The sequence below is a fragment of the Zootoca vivipara genome, chromosome 2 (assembly GCF_965207765.1).
Source record: "Zootoca vivipara chromosome 2, rZooViv2.hap1.1, whole genome shotgun sequence".
Lineage (NCBI taxonomy): Eukaryota > Metazoa > Chordata > Lepidosauria > Squamata > Lacertidae > Zootoca > Zootoca vivipara.
The window spans coordinates 47,049,876-47,073,174 of NC_142584.1; the positions used below are offsets into that span (position 1 = coordinate 47,049,876).

Genomic DNA, 23,299 nt, shown 5'->3' on the forward strand with positions numbered 1-23,299 from the left:
CCAGCTGTCAATGCCGATTAAGACCAATTAAAATTTAGCCTAGTGTACCTAGATTGCAAGGTACCACTTAAAACTACAAGGTGCCACACATGCACAGAGAATTTGGCATATACGTGGAATGAAAATACAAGACGCTTCAAGCAATTCAAACAGATAATGAAAAAGTATATAGAACCCAAAAGTAACAACACCTGCTAATATTTTTTTTTTTGCAAATAAATTTTTATTAATTTTCCAACAAACAAACTTAATACATCCAAAGAACTTCATCTACATCGAGATCAACAGCGTGACTTCCTTCCTTCCAGCAAATGGTAAATTCTTTCAATCTCATATCGTATTATTTAATTCATTATATATGTACCATTGTGGGAGTTATGTTATTACCACTAACGTTTTCATACCTTTATAATTAACTTTAGCATATTCAATAAATTTACTCCATTGCAATTTGAATTTTCCTTCGTCCTGTTCCCGAATTCTATTGGTGAGTCTGGCCATTTCCAAGTATTCTAGGAGTTTCGACTGCCACTCATTAATTGATGGTATTTCATTACTTTTCCATTTTTGGGCTATAAGAATTCTCGCCGCCACAGTGGCATATAAAAAGAAATTTTGGTCAATTTTTTTAATTTCTCTATCTAATAAACCCAACAAAAAGGCCTCTGGCTTTTTTGCAAAAGTGTATCTCAAGATTCTCTTCAATTCGTTGTAAACTAAATCCCAATTTTTTTTAACCTTTTCACACTCCCACCACATGTGGTAGAATTCTCCCACCGAAGTTCCACATTTCCAACACCATTTATTTTGATTTCTGTACATTTTAGAAAGTTTTACCGGCGTTAAATACCAACGATGTGCTAACTTCATTACGTTTTCCTTAAGTGCAGTACATGCCGTAAAATTTAAATTTTCTTTCCATAGCTTTGTCCAATTATCGGTGGGTATGTTGTGCCCAAAGTCTCTCGCCCATTTGATCATAGAGTCTTTTGTCAACTCATCTAATGTGTGCCAATCTAGTAGTAAATTATACATTTTTGATAACAGTTTCTGATCATTTTCCAATAACTCAATTTGAAATTTCGACTTTTTTTCCTCAAACCCGATTCCTTTTTTGTCCTTATTAAAAAGGTCATTAACTTGGTAGTATTGTAGCCACCCGGCGAATTTGACTTTGATCTGGTCGTATGTTTTTAATTTAAAGTCATCTTTCGTTTTTACTACAATGTCCTCATACGTAAATCCTTTTTTTTCCATATTCACTTTTCGTATAGCTAAGACGTTTAGTGGAGCTACCCACCATGGTATTTTCTTTTCTAATAGGGCTTTGTTCCTATTCCATACTTCCAGAAGTGAACCTCTAAATATGTGACTCTTAAAACCAGTATGGACTTTGTTGTAACAAAGATAGGCATGCCAGCCAAATCTATTTGTATACCCTTCAAGATCTAACAAATCCGTATTCTGCAACATAATCCAATCCTTGATCCATACAAGGCAGGCTGCCTCATAATATAACTTTAACTCAGGCATAGCAAAGCCCCCCCTCTCTTTTTTATCTACCAGAACTTTTTGCTTTATTCTAGGTTTCTTTCCTAGCCACACAAATCTTGATAAAGATCTTTGCCAATCTTTAAACTGAGAGGTCCCTTTTATTATGGGGATGTTCTGGAAAAGGAATAAGAGCCGTGGTAGAATGTTCATTTTTACCGCTGCTATCCTTCCCCAGAAAGATAGCTTGAGTTTTTTCCAGCTTTCCATGTCTTTGTTGATTTCTTTCCAGACCACTTTATAATTATCGTTAAACAGATTAATATTTTTCGCCGTTAGCCACACTCCTAGATACTTTATCTTTTTGGCACATAGAATTCCTAATTGATCTTCCAATTTCTTGCCTTCCTCTTTTGATAAATTTTTTAGGATCATCTTTGTCTTAGTCTTATTGAGTTTGAAACCCGCCACCTTACCGAATTCTTCTATAATTTTCAAGGCTTCAGGTAGGCTCGTATCTGGCTGTTCCACAGTTAGTGCGAGGTCGTCCGCAAAAACCTTTACTTTGTATTCTTTTTTCCCTAATTTAATGCCTTTTACCTCTGCTTCATTTCTCAAACGGTTGTTCAAAATTTCCATCACCGAAATGAATAGCAGAGGGGAGATAGGGCAACCCTGTCTAGTCCCTTTTGTAATGTTGAATTTTTCTGTCAGATTGTTATTTATAATTAGCCTGGCTGTCTGTTCTGTGTAGATTGCCTCAATGCCTCTCAAAAACCATTCACCTACTTCCATTTTTTTCAGATTGTACAACATAAATTGCCAAGAGACGTTGTCAAACGCCTTCTCAGCGTCGACGAACAGAAGTGCGGCCTGTTTTTCATTTCTTACTTCAAGATAATCAATTATATTGACAATGTTTCTCACATTTTCCCGCATCTGGCGCCCTGGGAGGAACCCCACCTGATCTTTATGAATGATTGTGTTTAAAACTTGTTTTAATCTATCTGCCAAAATATCTGTAAATAATTTATAATCATTGTTGAGTAAAGAAATAGGCCGAAAATTTTTCACATTTTGTGTGTCTGTGTCTTTTTTAGGGATCAGGGTAATGTGGGCTTCCTTCCAGGTATTTGGGATTGTCCCTTCTTTAAAAATATTATTCATAACTTCACACAGTACCGGTGTAATTTCTTTTGTTAAGACTTTGTAATACTTTGCAGATAAACCATCTGGGCCCGGGGCCTTGCCCAATTTCATTTTGTTGATGGCTTTTTCGATTTCCAAATTTGTAATCTCTTTGTTAAGAAGCTCTTTTTTGTCTGATGGTATTTTCTGAAGGCCATAATTTTGAATATATGTTTCTATTTTAATCTTATCTTCTTTTCCCTTCTTATATAACTCTCTATAATATCTTTGGAAGGCCTTTCTTATCTCTTTAGGGTCTTCTATTTCGATTCCCTCATCTTTAATCTTATTGATTGTACTTTGTTTTTGCCGCGCCTTTATCTGCCAGGCCAGAAATCTACCTGATTTGTTTGCAAATTCAAAATTTTTTTGTCTTAACCATTTAATTTTCCACTCGACCTCGTGACTTACTTGCATAGAGAGCTGTATCTGGAGTCTTTTGATGGTTTGTTTCAAGGTATCGTCCGTCGGCATAGATATTAACTGTTTTTCGCAATTCGTTAATTGTTTCAAAATTTCTTCCTTTGCTTTCCCTCTTTCTCTTCTTTTGTGGCAGTTCTTTTGTATCAGGAACCCCCTCATGACGGCCTTGCTAGCATCCCATACGATATCGGTTGATGTTTCTTTATACATATTTAAATTGAAGTATTCCCGAATCGTTTCCTTAGCTTTCTCCGTTATCTGTTTGTCATAAAGGAGGTTCTCGTTCATTCTCCACCTGAAATTAGCTTTATCTTTTAATTTCAATTCCAAATACACTGCATTGTGGTCAGAGAAGGTTCTGGGGAGGATATCTACTTTGAAAACTCTAGGGATCAATTCCTTAGAGGCCCAAATGTAGTCAATTCTTCCCAGACTATTGCTTGATCCCGAGAAGAAGGTATATTGTTTAGTAGTGGGATATTTAAATCTCCATGTATCTGTGACTCCTACATCCTCTACTAGGTCAAAGAAGGATTTCGGTAGTTTGCCTTCATTTCTGTCTTTTCTTTTCTCCGATCGATCGATATCTGGCATAACTACACCGTTGCAATCTCCCATAAGGATAATTCTGGCATCAAGATGGTCTAACATAATTTCTTTTAATTTAGAATAAAACTCAGCTTTTCTTTCATTAGGAGCATAAATGCCCACCAGAGTTATCTTTTCCCCTTGCAAATTAACGTTAACAATCAAAATTCTACCTTCTTCATCTTTGTATATTAGTTCAGATTCATATTTGTCCTTTACATAGATAACCACACCCCTTTTCTTACTCTGATCCGATGCTACAAATTCGTTGCCCAATCTTCTATTACTCAAAATCTTTTTATGTTTATTTGCAATATGAGTTTCCTGTAAACAAATTATATCAAGATTTTTCTTTTTCAAAACATGTTCAATTTTATTTCTCTTATTCTTATCATTAAGGCCATTTACATTCCAGGATATTACTTTTAATGTCATTTCAGCAAATTGAGTTAAAATCACGGGTGACTGATTTACGATTGTGTTTCGGTATCAATATCTAAAGGTGGTTCAGTTTCTTCTTCTTGCTCTCTGTCTTCTTCGTCTGTGCCTTCCTTACTTTCTTTTTCTTCTTGGTCTGTCTCAGGTTTCAGCAACTCTGGTTTGCCGAGGAACTTATAGTACTTTCTGGCAAATTTATCTAAGTCGTGTGCATTAGTCAATGTGAATCTTTTATTTTTATAGTAAAAAATTAGCCCTTGTGGGTATTCCCACCTATAGGAGACCCCATTCTTACTTAGTAAGCCAGCCAGCTCTTTATACGGATCTCTTTTTTTCAAAAATCTAATCGGTACTTCTTTGAAGACAATGATGGTCCTTCCCTCCTGCTAATATGAAGTGCAATAGTTGAAATGTTGTGAGATATTTAACGAAGTGATTGTAACAGCTGCTCATAAGGAAATATGGAGGAAAACAAGATTTTAGCAGAATTACCCAAAGTGAGAAACAGGCAGCAGGAAAGAATAGTGGTCTGAAATCTGTTTCATTATAGGATGTTATCATAAAATGTATTTTGAAGGCCAAGCTACTTTCTGCCATTTACGTAGGAAAGCTAATACGAAGGAACCTAAAATCATAGCAGTCAAGAAAATTATGGCTCTGACTCACATAGAGCTTTTCAAAGGTCACTTTTAAAAACAGCGGGGCACCAGATTGACACCAAGTGGTCTTATTTTTTCAAGCACCCCTCACAGCAACACTTGTCTATTCCCCTAGTTTGTTTTGGGGTGTTGCTTTACGTTGCTACATTTAATGCTTTGCTTCAGGCAGAGACTTGCACTGAGTGGGTTAAGGTACCCTGCAATAAAACCTAGCAAGGGCTTCCTTAGCTCCGATCACATTAAATAAGCCAGCAGGAGAGAGAAAAGAAAGCACATCTTCACCTAAACACAAGATTTAAAGAATTCCGTGTCATAGTAAATGGCTATGATTACTACCTTCTATTGATTCTCTGGGTTGGCATGTTTGCTATCAGTCAATCCCTGAGTCCAATCCCTGTAGCACCTTTTTCCTCTGTGGAGACCCTGGACAGTGTGGTGTAGTGGTTAAGAGCGGTAGACTCGTAATCTGGGGAACCGGGTTCGCGTCTCCGCTCCTCCACATGCAGCTGCTGGGTGACCTTGGGCTAGTCACACTTATCTGAAGTCTCTCAGCCTCACTCACCTCACAGAGTGTTTGTTGTGGGGGAGGAAGGGAAAGGAGAATGTTAGCTGCTTTGAGACTCCTTCAGGTAGTGATAAAGCAGGATATCAAATCCAAGCTCCTCCTCCTCCTCCTCCTCCTCCTCCTCCTTCTTCCTCCTCCTCCTCTTCTTCTTCTTCTTCTTCTTCTTCTTCTTCTTCTTCTTCTTCGCATCACCTGCCAGGGGCCATAAGAGACTGCCGCTCTTGCCCTCAACACACACAAACCCAGCATATTCCCGATAATATTCTAATGTGGTGCAGATTTGAAAGTTGTTTTCCTAGTTGAAGTATGGGAAAGAACAAAAGAAAAAGTGATAGACAAAACCCCCTGGTGGATATCTCCCCTAGAAGCAAATTCTACTTTAAAATGTAATAAAAAGGAAGTGTGGTTAACTTATATTGAGATAATAGAAAGTACAAATGGAAATACTAAATTAAAGGAATATGAAGAATTAAAAACAAAGGAGGTAAGTTGGCCAGAGTACTTTAAATTGAAGGCAACACATGAAAAAGACATAAAAACAAGGGCGGTTGGAAATAAAACCACAAGATTTGAAAAAGAAGTTCTTCATAATAATGAAAAAATACTCTCTAAAATGTATAGGCTTTTAGATAATGCAGAGCCAGAACAAGAAACAAAAAATAAGTATATATGTAAGTGGGAACAAGATATGGGGATTGAAATAGATTATAATGAATGGAAAAAGTTCTGGAGGAAAAACAAACTTCATAGCCTGTTACTCGTTAAGGGAGAATTTCATGAAAATGCACCATAGATGGTATTTAGCTCCAGACAGGATAGCGAAAATGAATAAAGCTACCAGTAATAAATGCTGGAGATGTTACAATATGACTGGCACTCTATACCACATGTGGTGGACTTGCCCAAAGATTAAAAAGTTTTGGGAAATGATACACGAAGAGACACAAAAACTAATAAAAATGTCTTTCACCAAAAGGGCAGAGTCTTATCTATTAGGAATCTTATATAATGATATCCCTTGTGATAAAACCAATATCTTTCTATATTGTTGTGGTTCCTAGAGAAACAAATCCTGCAAAATTTAGTAAAAGTCGTTATCAAAAGCTTTCTTGTTGTTCAGATAAAAGACATGGTGCATTTAAATTGATGCATCTTGACTTGAGTGCGATGAAAACTCATGTTTCATTACACTCATTGCTTCACAAACCTGCTGCTTAGAACTGGAAGGAACTGAAACCTAAACCTATAATTAGTAATTGTAAAATACAGGAATCAATCTAAACTAAGATGAGTACTTAAATTCTGTACAGTATGGAATGCATTCAATCATGCCCTTCACCATAGTGCTGCTTATGATTTAAGTGTCCAAATATTTAGATATAATAAATTCATAATGGCTGCACAGATTTACCAGTTTGCACAGATGTATCATTTTTTTCACTGTATATTCTCTTCTGTAGCTGTGGATGTTTTGAAAACAGCAGCTATCAAAGAATAAATTACTGCTTACTGAAATAAATCTAGATTTCATGGCCGGAGGCATTAATGCTTCCAAATACCAGTTGCTGGAAACTGCAGCAGGGGAGAGTGCTCCTGTGCTTGGGTCCCACTTGCAGTTCCCCCACAGGTATCTGATTGGCCACTGTGAGAACAAGACATTGGCCTGGACAGGTCATTGGCCTGATCCAACAGACTCATCTTATATAGCTGACTGGTGGCCAAGTTATTTCATCAGAGTATGACACAAAAAGGCATAGGCAGTCGCTGACTACATTTTACCCCAGATAAAAATACTTGGTTTTGCTTCTTTGGATGAGCACTGAGAGCACGAAAATGTCTCCAAATTTTGTCACAGAAAATGGCACAAGTCTCAGTTCACAGCACATCTCATTAGTTACTGTTTGGGGCTCCCATTTGTGTGTGCGCGTGCAAGATCTTCCATCAGCTCCACCCAACTTGGGAAATTGCCAGACTTCTGGCACTGCCGCCATGGCGAAAAGCAGATCCCACGATAGTGGACGCCAGCCATGCAGTTAATTAAGGATAATCTGGGAGTAATTATCCTTGCAAGCCCCTGCCCCCGGGTTGGGGAGGGGAGAGCTTTCACTCGCAGATTGTCCAATAACTGCCTCTAGCTCCAATGGAATGTGGGGTCAGGGTCGCAGAGTGCATAGCACTGCATGTATTGGAAACTCTGCAATGCGGTCGCCATGAGTGGAGGTACTTCTGTTTCTTTTAAGATGGATCTGAATTTGGACTTAAGAAACAGACATGCTCTGGATGAAGGAGAAAGATAACCTGCTAAATGAATCAGCCACTGAGTGCCAAGGTTTTGATCTGGAGAGGACTCTCATTGTAATTAGATTGCTATGTAAGTGAAGGGGAGCCTTTGCTCTCTTTTTTCATTATATTTGCTATGCTATGATTTGGCAAGCCTTCACTGAAGAACTAATTACTGTAATTAATTACTAATGGAATGAAATTATTAATGGATTTCAACTATATATGGAATGCATGAGGGATTCAACAAGAACTTTATAATTTTCTTTACGGAGTACTTGAAGAAATAGGCTGTGTGAAATACTGTGATGATTGGTGACACGACCTACTAAAGAGGGCTCTAACTGTGATTATGGGTTTGGCGAGACACCAGCTGGTTAGAAAATTGGAAAGGATCAAAAGAAGACAAATGCTGGAAGTATGCCAGGAGTCACGGCCAGACGCTGGAATACTTTTGGTTTTGGAAAGGCAAAATGGAGAAGTTGTGGCGTAATGAGAATTGAGTCCTTGAAGGAGGGGGAATGTTGAAGAGGACTGATTTATTACAACATGAAGGAAAGGATGAATGTAAACAAATATTTCACACAGAAAACTACAGGATATAAATTCCCTTTGCACGTTAATGGATCTGGATTTGTAAAATACGAATGAAAGTCATCATACCAGTGGCTGCTAAAACAAAGGATTAAGATCGGAATTGTTGTATTTGGACTAATTAAGAGAATTGGAGCAGGACCAAGGAATAACATCAACTCCTGATATACACAGGAAAGTCATCCAAAAATGTTGAATTCGGAACTGATTGATTGGTTCTTCTGATTGTATTATGATTTGGTATGATTTGGTATTGTATTAATGTGGCCTCCATTGGACTGTTATCAATGAAAAATTAAGAAAAATTACTTTAAAAAAACGACTTGGGGAATTGCCAGGGATTATGGAAGTTGTAGTCCAGAAACTTATGGAGGCCACTGTTGCTCTTCCCTTTTGTAGATCATTAGCCAAGCTCTTTCTTCAGGGTTTTCCCCCTACCAATGTATCCATGTGCGCTTTTCTCTTTTCATCTAACAATATATTTTACTAGGAGATAATCCTGTCTCTTTTATAAACCCATTGCAAGATATCACATGTAATCACATTTTTTAGCTGGCGGGTCTACAGATAAAAGCAGAAGAAATGAAGAACTCGAACCCACAATCCCAAGAGGAAGAGAAAGCAGGTGTGTTTGGGAGACATATGAAAATTAGCACAGGACAAGAGACAGAAGAGACTTGAAATATGACAAAAACACAGGCCTGAACATACCTTAAACAAAATCAAACAAGAATTGTCACTATATATGTCAATCTCAATCTGCTAAGAAGTCTCATACTTTACCTTCATTCTCTCTCTCTCTCTCTCTCCTAACCTGAATGTGAGAAATCCCAAAATGAAATTCTGCTGCTAACACTGTCTAGACAAAAATAATAATAATAGAATGCCCCTTTCCCAGACTAGAAACAAACTGAGAAATGAAGACACATTAAGAAAAATATATGTCACTTAATACACTCATTTTGGATCACTCAGCAACACAGTGTTTTTACAATGCTGACAAAATCAACATTGTGAGGTCCAATAAAGGACTCGGCTATACAGCTGCAAATTAAACATTTTAAATGTGTTGTAAAGTGCAATATACAAATGTGACACTGGATTGCAACAGTGAGCTATGCCAAATTCAATGTATTTTTAAAAAATAAAAAAGCATTTTCACAGCTTTCTTAAAAAATATGTATGTACCAAAGATTCTAAAGGTAAAGGTAAAGGGACCCCTTGACCATTAGGTCCAGTCGTGACCGACTCTGGGGTTGCGCGCTCATCTCGCATTATTGGCCGAGGGAGCCGGCGTACAGCTTCCAGGTCATGTGGCCAGGATGACAAAGCCGCTTCTGGCAAACCAGAGCAGCACATGGAAACGCCGTTTACCTTCCCGCTGTAGCGGTTCCTATTTATCTACTTGCATTTTGACGTGCTTTCGAACTGCTAGGTTGGCAGGAGCTGGGACCAAGCAACGGGAGCTCACCCCGTCACAGGGATTTGAACCGCCGACCTTCTGATCAGCAAGCCCTAGGCTCAGTGGTTTAACCACAGCGCCACCTGGGTCCCTACCAAAGATTCTAAGCATCAACAAAATCACTTTTGAGATACGGTATGCATGGAACATTTCCTTGATTTCTGACTCCAGCTCTGATAGTATCCTGAATTCAACAATTTTCACCTCACAGTCTTGGGATTCTATATCACGTGTACATTCAAGGGAGGTTTTCCCCCACCCCCTGCAGCTTTACCCAGGAGGTGGCAATGCTTCACAAAATTGCTAACTATATTCTGAGTCATCCATCTCCTTTAGGCAAACTAAGCCTGCTGTGCTGCTGTAAAATCTACCCACAACACAGGCCATATTTACATGTGCCATTTTTGGAAGCAATTGGCTTCCTCAAGTCACAGAACCTCAAGTCACAGAACCTAGAGTTTCCTCATCAACCAAATAAATACCCTGTTGTTGTTTTTTGACACAGAGATCAGCATAGCTGGAGAGACCTTTACATTTTTGCCAATCCCTTAATGGTGTCTCTCCCCCAGTTGTGACTCATCATCATGACTTCCAGTGGCCACAAGCACTGGAAGTCATAACACATGCAATTTTAAACTTCAACACACAGTTTTGACACATTATGATGAGCCCTTGAGGAAAAGGGGATCCATACTTTTGCTCCAAGACTTGCTTCTTGTCTTATTCCAATGACACCTTTTTTTAAAAAAAATAAATGTATTCTGCTATTTAACTCTCCGCCCACACTTGCCCCAGCTCCAACCCTGCCCCCACAGTTTTAGGTAAGCAGAGTGGACCACAGATCACAATTAAACCAGTCTCTATTATCAATTCCCAAGTAGAATTTACAGCCACACAGGGACCTAGCAAACACCTTCTTCATCAGTTCAGGAAGCTGAGAAAACCAAAACATAATTGCTCTCTGATGAAGCAGTGTGCACAACAGGCATTCCTGAGCAGCTATGTTCGATCGTTAAAGAGTCTCCAGCTGGGAGGAGGATGGATGGAAGCCTGCATGATGAAGCAAGCTTTTCGCTGTTCAGTGGAGTTTAATCTTAGTGCCTCAGCATTTCCCAATTTAATATAAATAGGCCGAAGATACACAATCTACTCTGTTCCCTTCAAAGTTTTATGCCTCAGCCATCATAGCAACTAGTGTCAAGTAAAAAAATTATGGTCATGAGCCCAAATATTTGCAGGAAGGTTGGCAACCTGCAGGTAACCCTACAAACCAGGAATAACCCTTTTGTTATCTCAGCAACAGTAAGAAATCCCCATGCCCGTGATCATTGAGATCAGGTGTCCCAATGCATCCCCCCCCCCATGGAACCTGCTCCAGCCATTCTGTTTAGCCCATGCTGAGACTAGACAGTGGCACTGTACCCTTTCCCCCCGAAAATAAGACATACCCATAAAATAAGCCATAGCAGGATTTCTAAGCATTTGTGCAATATAAGCCATACTCCGAAAATAAGACATAGTGACAGGCGCAGTTCTGGAGGGCGCCAAGGAAGAGGCGAGGCTGGACGCGTCATAAAAAAACAAGACATCCCCTGAAAATAAGCCATAGTGTATCTTCTTAAGGAAAAATAAATATAAGACAGTGTCTTATTTTCGGGGAAACACGGTACCATGTCTCTGGTAGGTGCCAAAGGACTTTGCAAGGAATTTAATCTTGGCAGGACAATCTACTTTAGTGTTAACAAAATGCACATGAGTCAAGTACATCCAGGTGAACCATGTTACTAGATGAGATATCTGTGGTATCTGTGGAGACATTCCTTTCCCCTGACACTTCCACTTTTAACAATACTCCTCTGCACTCATATGTTCTCCCTTTCCTCTTGTGCTCCACCATAGATCCCCTTCGCAGGATACCTCTTTCATACCTGTTGCCATACTGAGAACACCGAGGAAGATTTGAGTGAGGGAAGGTCCATGGCTAACGCACTGAAATGTGCACATGGCAACTCTTCTAAATCAGGCCATAGCCCTGGCTACTTCAGTACAAAAAATCCTTCCCCGCTCCCCGCATAGTAGATGAAAACAGAATTATCTTTGCTTTATTCTCCACCCAGTTTTGAACAACCACTCACCTTAGCACATGTGTAGATCCATTTATAGTAGTTGTGGAACAAGGGACTGTTTGCCCTAAGATGGAAGGCCTTCGGTATCGTTCATCACCACAACACAGGATGATGAGGAAGGCACGTCTGAAAGACTTGTTCAAGAATGCATAAAGGAAGGGGTTCAATCCTGAATTGATGTATCCCAGCCACAGGAAAGCAGTCCATATCTTTGCAGGAACTGCATAATCTATGAAAGGGTCTATTACATTTGTGATGAAGAATGGTGCCCAGCATAAGCAGAAACACCCCATGATTATACAGAGGGTCTTGGCTGCTTTAGTTTCTGTCTTCATACGGTGAGTGCTGTGCTGGTCAGGGTGGTGTGCCCTCCCATCTGTCGGGGCCCCTGCACGCTGAAGAATCTGTATCTGGTGAGCATGCTCCCTGGCTGTAATGTATATCCGGTAGTAGGCTAGCACCATTAGCAGAAACGGAATGTAGAAGGCAACCACAGAGCAGGTGATAGCATAGGGCTTGTTGACCATAAATATGCAGTAAGTTGAGTTGGACATACTGTTGAATTGCTTTTTCTCTACCTGAGGGAGATGAACAAAAAAAGCAAAGAAAGACAAGGACATATTATAGCTTCTCTGATCGTTAATTGTCTTCTCTTTGCTTCATTTGCCCATGTGTGGAATGAAAAACAACACTGCTGAGAATCTGGAACTTTCTCCACCAACCCTTGTGCCTATTTCTCATTTCCCAGTTATCCCGTGTCTTTTTTTTTTTTGTAACCGGCAGAACCCACACTTCGGAACTCCCTGCCTATTGACACCAGGAGGGCACCGTAACTGTACTCTTTTCAGTACCTACTAAAAACATTTTTGTTTAGGCAAGCCTATCCAGACATGTAAAATGTTGACGTATGTTTTCATCTGGTGTTTAGTTCATCATTGATATTAAATATTTTTGAATGCTTAAAGTACTTGTTTTAAACTTTTTTTTACTAATCATTTTATTGTTTTATTCTGTTTGTAAACCACTTCTATATTTTATTACAATCAAATGGTAAATAAATATTGGGAAATAAAACAAATAAAGTTATGAATTGACCTAATGAATATTTTTTCTCCATTTCTATTATCTTCCTTGAATGTTTTATGTTTAAAGAAAATGTTGTTTATTCTCTGACATTTAAATATCAGGATGAGTCGCAATTCAAAATGTAATGGAACCTTTTCTGGGACGGACAATTACACAATGCCCAAATCTGCTTGTTACTGCTGAATCAATGCCCATACTGCAGATACTATATTACACGTGTGTGAATAGAAGCATAGTAGAGGAACGAAGGAATGTTAAATACTGATAGGCTGCTAAAGAAAATAATTCCATCGATGGAATATTACAGAAATGTGGCACCAAGCCTATTGCAATGGTTGTGACTGCTTGACTGCATAGAACATTCCTCTGCCTGCCCATCATTCCCTGCTAGCACTGATTGTGAAAGGCAGGGTGATGAAAAACCCCATCTCATTCTTGACAGTTGTAGTAGTTGCATGGTTGTAAATTTAATGGAGCATGAACTGAAAGCAGTTTTCAGAAAGTATCAGGTCTGAGTCTCATGGGAAGAGTTGCCAACTGTCCCTCATGCTAGGCTGACAGCAAGCTTACTAGATGGTAAGGGGGATCAATTTAAAGAACTGTTATTATGAAGGGTGGCATGTTGTCAATGCACAGAAGTAAAAACAACATTCACTGAAAGGAAGTCATTGGAAGGGGGGGGGAATAGATAGAAGTAGAAAAGATTCTTTCACAACATGTTAGCCAATGGGTTCTGAAGGTATCATGGATGTCACTGTGATCTGTCAATCACTCAGTATCAGACCACAGCAGATATTCAGAGTGAGCGTGTAATCATTAATGTCTCCTTCAAGGACGTTCATGGAATTGTAGAGTTGGAAGGGACCCCAAGGATAATCTAGTCAGGGTCCCTTCCACTGTTTGGCCTAAATCTTAGCATGCAAAGTGCTGCTCTCACTACACATTTAAATACGGTATTTCCTTTACCTTCTTCCTAATGGTTCAGAATGTCCAACTTTATGTCCCACAGCCCAATAAAAAGCTTCTCAATCCAGACATTATGTACTTCGGCAACATTAGTTCCCCCAGTTGCCTTTGTGGACCTGGCCCCCTGGGCTGAGAAGTTCCAAGGTTATGAGAGGATTCCAGATTATACTTCCAGATAAGGGAGACCTATCTGTTAGGGTAGGCTTAAATCTATCTTTTGAAAATCAGGGTAATACTAAACAAAATGTGGGTGTAAATAAATCTCTGGGTGGCTGCTTTTCTTACTAAAATGCCACTTTGAAAAGCAGACAATTGGAAGATAAAAGGGCGGGGGAAGCACTGACTAGCCTTTCTACTGCTTTTCTGAAGTAACTGTCCAGCAGAAACGCTTCTTCCCTATGAATTCCAGACAGGTGTTTACCTTTGCAAGCACACACCTGGAATTCCACATAGCACCATATATATGTAAAAGTGATTCAGAGGGAGCCACTATAGAAAAGTGTTAATCAGAAGAAGGGTTAAGCATTCCCTCCCTACAGCACTCAGCTGCTTCAAATTGCTTGTTCTCAAAACTACTTCTAACTAACAAACAAAAGTGGTCCATCAGGGTTTTGCTAGGCTCGATTCATGCAATATTTATTTCAGCCCTAAAAAGTTGTGAATGAAGTACAGATCATCAATTACTTTGACTCAGTGCAAGGGACTGGATGAACTGCAACTTTACAGGAACTTCCATTTCTAGGATTCTATGAGCAAGACTTCATTCTCTTTAAATTCACAGTAATGATATTTCATAGAATCACAGGATATTTTGGAGGCTATCTAGAACCAACTCTGTCAACTTTAGCTATGAGTGGAACAAGTGAATCAAGCTAATTGCAAAATATTCAGATCACAAATGGAAAAGAATAGTGATGAATTCTAGAGTTTGCACAAAGGTTAGAGTCATTTCAGTAAAATAAAATGGCAGGTGGGGTCAAGATTTCCAAGGGAAGGTGATAAATTCCTAGACACAGCAGCCAACACTATGACAGAAGTGAAATTGCCTTTCTGACCCTCAGGTTGGTAATATAAATGGTCTGGAAGCAATTTTGAACTCCTCTTTCAATCTTCTTGGGTGAAACTGTATGCTATTTAAAGAGATGAAGGGATTTTGGTCAATACAAGACTTTCTCATACAGAATTTAACTTCACACCAGACAACTAGGATCTACTCACCAAGTCCATGATGCCAATGCTATTCCAGCCTTGCATGATAGGGAGAAAAGAAATAAACATTGGGATTACCCAACATCCACCCAGCATTAGAGCAATGCGCAGTGGTGTCATCTTATTCCTATAAACCAGCGGCTGGCAGCAGATAGCATAGTACCTGAAAGAGGAAAGAAAAAAGAATTGATGGAAACAAGGGACCAAACATTCTTCAACCAGTCCCATCTTTTCAAATCTGTGAAATTTAAGCATTGGCTTCCAGCAATTTGCTGACACAGGGGAGCAAGTCTAATGCTTCTCTCATCTGTGACTGTACAATCCTTAAGATCCTGGCTATTCTTATTATTAAGTATTATTATTAATACAGTATCAGTGTACACAGCACTGTGCAATAAAACTGATGTAAAAGCTAAAGCTCACATATAGCCAACCTGTGTATAGAAGATTGCTTAGCGTTAAAACTGTTAATATTTGGCAAACTGAGAAACAGCTGTTGTTATCTGAAGAATAGGAAAGCAAGATTTTGAGGAAGATTCAAAAGACCCTTGCATCTGACACGGATTTCCCCTCCTGCTGATATTTATGCTAATGAGCTGAAAGGTCTGCACAGGTGATCACGTCCTAGTAGACCAGGCATCCCCAAACTTCGGCCCTCCAGATGTTTTGGACTACAATTCCCATCATCCCTGACCACTGGTCCTGTTAGCAAGGGATCATGGGAGTTGTAGGCCAAAACATCTGGAGGGCCGCAGTTTGGGGATGCCTGTAGTAGACTATATCCAACAATAAGCACAGCTTCTTAGTATTTATGGATAGATAGGGAAAGCAGATAAAGCTGAGTAGCCTTTTTAGTAGGGAGCCAGCAAAAATGTATGGGTAATGTATCAAACTAACTTTTAAGCGGGAAGAAAGTAACCCTTCTCTTTTTTACATTTTCACCAATTTTTACAATAATTTCTATGCTATTTCATTTAAAACACAAGGAATACTATGCCACCTTGATGATATCTTAAAATAGCTTTTTCTAATATTTATAAATTATAGATTATTATAACTTGTTCAAACGCACATTCATATTCTAACAGAATGTTGAACATTTTTATGGAACATTTATTTTGCTTATTGTCAAAATGGTTTCTTAATCATTCTTCCAATCCTCAATGGTGAATTTTCCCTTCATAAGAATAGTTAATTTTTTTCCCATGTCTGAAGAGACCCCTACTGGAGAGTGCTGGATAAAGCTGGCTGCTGTGCTAGCAAGAAATGGGTATTTTGCAGAGAATATTTATGCAGAATATAGAGTGTTTTCTCTCTGCATCAAGAGAGGAAAGGAACATGATTAGATATAGAAAGAGAAATTAAAGGACTGCAAATTCCCCTGGCAATTAACACATTGAATCAGAAGTAACAAAATGATATGGGAATATTTCCAGATGATACTCAATTAACCGCAATGAAGGAGACAATTCAGCCGGGCAGTTCTGCTGCACAGGTTTATCAATTTCTATCATTTGCAGCTGACAGTGTCACTTTTGGTTAAACAAACTATTAAGCAATAGTTAATTCTATGAAAGGGACATCTTGAGATTTGAACCTGCTTGCTGCTTAAATTTCAATATTTGTATTTCTCCATTTATAAGTCGATCCTCAATCACAAACCTACAACATGCACACTCACACATCAAGAAAAGACTTCCAGCCACAGAATGCGCTCTCCTCCTCCTTGCCCTTGCCTTACGACACCCCCTGCCATGCACACTAGGAATGCCAGAAGATTTCGTTGCAGACTACCATGAACGCCCCCCCACACACAGGCCCCAATCTGTTCCACTGAACCAGTCCTTGGAACAGACCACAGATCTGTGAACTAAACCTTTATGACAGCTGGTTAGACCAGGGTACTTATGAGATGATCTGAAGGCTTACTCTGTTTTTCTTCTTCTAATTTTAACACTGCAAAGCTGCTTGGGGCAGCATCAATGTGTGTCATTTGCTGCATAACTGTGCATACTTTAAGACATCCACACCCAGAACCAGGATGGAAAGGACTGCAATAGGATTTATCCATCCGTATCATACACCCTTTAAATCTGCTCCAGAGGGTTAGGGGATCAGAGGAAAGTGTCGATGCACAAGCAGAAGTCAACTCTTGCAGCACTGAATATAGCCCCCGGCTGCACTAGGTGTACACAAGCCCATTGGAGCACCAAAGAGCTCCCTATATTTCTAACTGGAATGGTTTAATAAATTTCCTACAAATACCTGGGAAACGTCCACATTAAAAATCATGTTCAGACGAGTTATTGAACCATACTGCTGCTATTACTAATTGCTCTCTAGTGATTTTTTTAAAAGACAGTTGATGAGCTGTTGTTTTAACGATGACACCATTTTATGAATTTTATATATCCTTATTTGATTCTGTAAAAACTGTCCTATGGCATATGGAAAGGGTGGTATATAGATAATATAAATAAAGTGAAAGATTCCAAGAAATGTATTTTATCCCAAAGGATCACACACGCTTCTATATTGTCACATGCTGCCCACTTTCAAGAAGCAAGAAATTCCAATGGCATTCTAGAGTTTCCTCTGTAGGGGAGTACACTGAATATTTATGGCCCTTTAAAACCCTTGCTTTGTTTACAAATATACAAGTAGAGGCAAGTAGGATGCAATCCTACCAGGCAGCATCCCCATCAGATCACCAGAGATAGATGGTACTGTCTCAGCCTTAAACTTGCAATGCATGTACACACAAGCATCCACACTCTCACCTGCCCTGCCTTTAGCCTGGGAGCTTCCACAAACCCCAACAGCTATCTCATTAAACACACAGCATGGCCAGTGGTCAGGGATAATAGGGAGCTGTAGACTAAAAATATCTGAAGGGCACCACAATGGCTATCCCTACCATAAACCCACGTTTCCCATCTCCCCATATACTACCAAGGGGATTAGACAAATTCATGGAGGAAAAGGTTATTGACAGTTACAAGTCATGCTGGATAATAATAATTATTATTATTATTATTATTATTATTTATAATTTTATAATTTATTTAATTTATTATTTATACCCCGCCCATCTGGCTAGGTTTCCCCAGCCACTCTGGGAGGCTTCCAACAGAAGAATAAAATAATTGATTAAAGATTAAAAGCCTCTCTAAACAGGGCTGCCTTCAGATGTCTTCTAAAAATCTGGTAGCTGTTTTTCTCTTTGACATCTGATGGGAGGGCGTTCCACAGGGCGGGTGCCACTACTGAGAAGGCCCTCTGCCTGGTTCCCTGCAACTTGGCTTCTCGCAACGAGGGAACCACCAGAAGGCCCTCGGTACTGGACCACAGTGTCAGGGCAGAATGATGGGGGTGGAGACGCTCCTTCAGGTATACTGGACCGAGGCCATTTAGGGCTTTAAAGGTCAGCACCAACACTTTGAATTGTGCTCGGAAACATACCTGTACCAGCTACACACCATCTTCAGGATCAGAGAAAGCATCTCTCTGAATACCAGTTACTGGGGCACAGCAATGGAAAAGAGTTCTACTTCCCTCAAACTCTGCTTGTTGGCTCCCTGGAGGCATCCAGAAAGCAGGTTGCTCAATTATGTTCTTAACAATGTCCCAAATAAAAGCAACTACTAATATTCCTAATTAACTAAAGACAGTGCCCCCCACACCCATTCTTCTAACAAGATCTATTTCAGATGAAATTGCTCAACAGAGCTAAATTAGTCTAACGAGGAATACAAATAAATGTACTGCCTCATGAAAACAAACAAAATAAGAGTTCCTCGAAGACTTTGAAGAAGGTGGCGGCAATAGTAGCAAATAGAAAGGGGAAAGAACACACATTTCAAATACTTTTTTTTAAAAAAAGATTCATAACGTGCCTTGCATGCCTCAGATTATGCCTCAGCCATCTGTTCTGTTGTTTGTTCTTGTGTGAGGTTTTTTCCTCCAGTTCACAAGCTCAGCAATCAACGCATTAGGTCTACTTTCTATAAATCCAAGATATTTTGCATTGTAGTCTTGAGCACTACAGAGGAAGGCTTCTAAAGCAACATACTGCATTTATTACCTGCATGAACAGGTTATATTTAGCCACTTTGGTCTCAATCCCATTTCTTTCCTCAAAAGCTCTCGCTTCCTTTTCTTCAACAGTTCTCCTTCATTACCTCTGAACAGGCATGTTTTAAGGGGAATTGAGTTTATTTGTGGCTGTGTAGAGAACTGAGCATTAACAGAACGCTTCGTCACATTTTATCTGTTTTAATTCCAGCCTCTGAAAAGCCTTCTTGGTTATTTTTCATTTGCACAGAGCTTTAGCAGGATCGCCCAGAATGGAAGGAGCAGCAGCAAGCAGGGACTGATTAACACAGTTGCAAAGCCAATCCTTAAAAAAGAATGATTATTGTGGTGTTGCAAAGGCTATACTGTGCAGTGTTAAGAAATCTCAGTTTTGCAATTACATTCATATGGTTGCGATTCTTCCCAATAAAGAGAGGTTCATCCTATTCCATATTTCCAAATTTCTCTTGAATTCATGCCAATTTTTTTCATAATTATCTTTAAAAATATTAATATTTTTGCTGTTATCCATACACCCAATTACTTTACTTTTTATGTACTTCTATCCCTATCATTTCTGTTATTTCTTTCCTTTCAGATTTTTTTAATAACAATTTTGTCTTACCTTTGTTTAGTTTAAATCCTGCCACTTGACCAAACTCTTGCATTATATTCATTACTTTTGGGAGAGAGTTTTTTGGATCTTCCACAGTGATTACCAAATCATCTGCAAATGCTTTCAACTTATGCTTATTTTTCTTTACTTTTATTCCTGATTCTTCCCTATCTTCTCTTAATCTTCTTGTCAATACTTCCAGTACCAGAATGAACAACAGCGGTGACAATGGACATCCTTGTCTTGTTCCTTTTTTACTATTACATTTATCCGTTATCACCCAATTTACAATTATTTTTGCATTCTGTTCTGAGTAAACCGTCTGTATCCCCCTATTAAAATTCGGTCCAAATCCCATTTCCTCCATCACTTTCTTCATGAAGTTCCAAGAAACATTATCAAATGCTTTCTCTGCATCTATAAACATCAATACTGTTTTTTCCTCATTTCTCACTTCCAGATATTCTATAATATTCAATATATTTCTAATATTATCTTTAATTTGTCTACCTGGAAGGAATCCAGATTGATCATAATGGATAAAATCTTTTAAGATTTTTTTCAATCTATTTGCCAAAACAAATGCAAACAGTTTGTAATTATTATTATTATTTAATAATGATATAGGCCTGTAATTTTTTACCAATGTTACATCTGAACCTTGTTTTGGTATCAAAGTTATATAAGCCTCTTTTCATGTTTCTGGAACTTCCCCTGTTTTCAGGGCCTCATTCATAGTATCTTTAAATGGGTTCACAAGCTGGTCACTCAGGTTTTTTTTTAATAATATTTGGCTGTTATTCCATCTGGCCCTGGGGACTTCCCTACTTTGTTTGGTTTGTTGCTTCTATTACTTCTTAGGACAATATTTCTGTATTTAAAATCCTCATTTGCTCCTCTGTTATCTTTGGTAAATTGCTATTTTTATTATAGTCTTCTATCAACGTCAACTTCTCTGGTCCCTTTTTGTAAAGATCAGTGAAATATTTTACAAAGGCTTCCCTTATTTCCTTTGTTGTCTCAGTTGTTCTGCCGTTGAGCTTTATCCTATTTATCCTATTTATCCTTTCACATTTTCTCAATTGCCATGCCAAAGGTTTTCCTGGCTTGTTGGCATTTTCAAAAAAATCTGTTTTGTTTTCTTAATTTTCCATACTATTTCCTCATTGATTAACATAGAATATTGTGATTGTAATAATTTTATTGCCTGTTTTGTTGCTTCTTTGTTTGGTGCTCTTATTAATTCTTTTTCTTTCTCTGCTATTTTATTTAAAATTTCCTTCTTTCTTTTCTCTCTTGCCTTCTTTTTAATTGTATTATGTTGAATAAATAGGCCTCTCATGACCGCCTTGCTAGCGTCCCAGACTGTTTGGAGTTCGGTTTCATTATTCAAGTTTTGTTCAAAGTATTCTCTTATTATCTTTTTTGTCTTTTCCATGAAGACTTTGTCATTCAAAATTTCTTCATTCAGTCTCCACCGAAAGGTGGACTGAATATCTTTTTGAATCTCCATGATTATAGAATTGTGATCTGACAATGTTCTTGGAACTATTTCATTTTTTTTTTATTCTTGACTCAAATTCCTTAGAAACCCAAACTGCATCCAGTCTGCTTCCATGAACATGGGAGAAAAAAAGTGAACTGTTTTACAAATGGATGTTTTACTCTCCAAATATCTACCAATTTTACCGTTTCTGTCATTTTAAAAAAAAGGTTTTGGGAAGCCTACCTTCTTTCGTATCTTTTTCCTAATCGTTCTATCCATCTCTAGTGATGAGGCTCCATTAAGGTCCCCCATCACTATTACTTTCTCATCTGCAAAAATCTAACAATTCCGTTTCTAATCTTGGACGAATTTTGATTTATTTTCATTTGGTGCATATATACCCACCAAAATTATTTTTTCTCCTTGAACTTTAATTTGAACCACCAATTTTCTCTCTTGGAAGTCATTACTATTAAAGTGGTATAAAAGTTCTTTATCTGCATGGTGTGTGTATGACCTAGAAAAGATAGTACTGAGTTTATGCAGAATGCTTTTGAACCTCACAACTAAAGTATATCAGCCATATGAACATAAGAACATCTCTGCTGGATCAGACCAAAGGCCTATCTAGTCCAGGATCTTGTTACCCCCAGGGACTAACCAGATGCCTAAGGATCTCTTCTTATAAATGGGATGCATAAGCATTCATAGATGGCAGTAATAATGTTCATATCTTACTATATAATGTTTTTGTAAGAAAAATAATATGGTCTGAAGCTCAACATAAAAAAAACCAAGATCATGGCCACTGGTCCCATCACCTCCTGGCAAATAGAAGGGGAAGAAATGGAGGCAGTGAGAGATTTTACTTTCTTGGGCTCCTTGATCACTGCAGATGGTGACAGCAGTCACAAAATTAAAAGACGCCTGCTTCTTGGGAGAAAAGCAATGACAAACCTAGACAGCATCTTAAAAAGCAGAGACATCACCTTGCCAACAAAGGTCCATATAGTTAAAGCTATGGTTTCCCCAGTAGTGATGTATGGAAGTGAGAGCTGGATCATAAAAAAGGCTGATCGCCGAAGAATTGATGCTTTTGCATTATGGTGCTGGAGGAGACTCTTGAGAGTCCCATGGACTGCAAGAAGATCAAACCTATCCATTCTTAAGGAAATCAGCCCTGAGCGCTCACTGGAAGGACAGATCGTGAAGCTGAGGCTCCAATACTTTGGCCACCTCATGAGAAGAGAAGAATCCTTGGAAAAGACCTTGATGTTGGGAAAGATGGAGGGCACTAGGAGAAGGGGACGACAGAGGATGAGATGGTTGGACAGTGTTCTCGAAGCTACGAACATGAGTTTGACCAAACTGCGGGAGGCGGTGGAAGACAGGAGTGCCTGGCGTGCTCTGGTCCATGGGGTCACGAAGAGTCGGACACGACTAAACGACTAAACAACAACAAGAAAAATAAGCTGTCACATTGAAATTCATGTGGCTACCAACAGGTGGCCATGCAAACTGTAACATGACAGCAGCAGGTGAAGCAAGTGAGCAAGGCAGGCAGGCCAGGCTAGTGGCACAAGTGGGCAGGCTGTAAGAGCAAGCGAGCAAGTGGGCAGGCAGGTGGCCCAGGCAGGACTTCCCATGTTGCCATTGTCACCATCTCCCTGCCTGTTTGTGCGCACACACAGCAGGGTAAAGGAAGCCTGGGGTTTGAATGAGTGGGTGGCCCAGTTAGGCAAGTGAGCAAGCAGTCTGCCCTGCCACCCTTAGGACAGTGTTCCTAAAGTTCATTAATTTGAGCTCCTTCTTCTGCACTTACTTCACCTTCTCCCCCAGTCTACTCAACCTGTCAATCATAACCCCTTTTCAGACATGACTGTGGCTTCATCGGGCATGCAGGGGTGGTGAGAGTAGCACAACACAAGGGAAGTCCCCCCCCCCGCACAACCAAGTATGATTCATCCAGGCATCTAAGACACAGATATCACTGGCACTGCACTAGACCTGACAGCAAAGTTCTGCATGAGCAGAAGCTGTGACCAGGT

At 39.2% G+C, this 23,299-nt stretch overlaps 1 protein-coding gene across 5 annotated transcripts in view; it reads right to left on the reverse strand.

The window, feature by feature from the left end:
* The window catches only part of HTR4 (5-hydroxytryptamine receptor 4), a 172,430-nt gene that overhangs the window by 46,872 nt on the left and 102,259 nt on the right, over positions 1-23,299 (reverse strand). For all 5 annotated transcript variants that reach the window (XM_035105230.3, XM_088661808.1, XM_088661809.1 and 2 more), the window contains 2 exons: positions 15,085-15,238; positions 11,824-12,392 (listed from right to left, as the gene is read on the reverse strand). In XM_035105230.3, the coding sequence (XP_034961121.1) occupies positions 11,824-12,392; positions 15,085-15,238 (723 nt within the window). The remainder of the gene's footprint in view (positions 1-11,823; positions 12,393-15,084; positions 15,239-23,299) is intronic.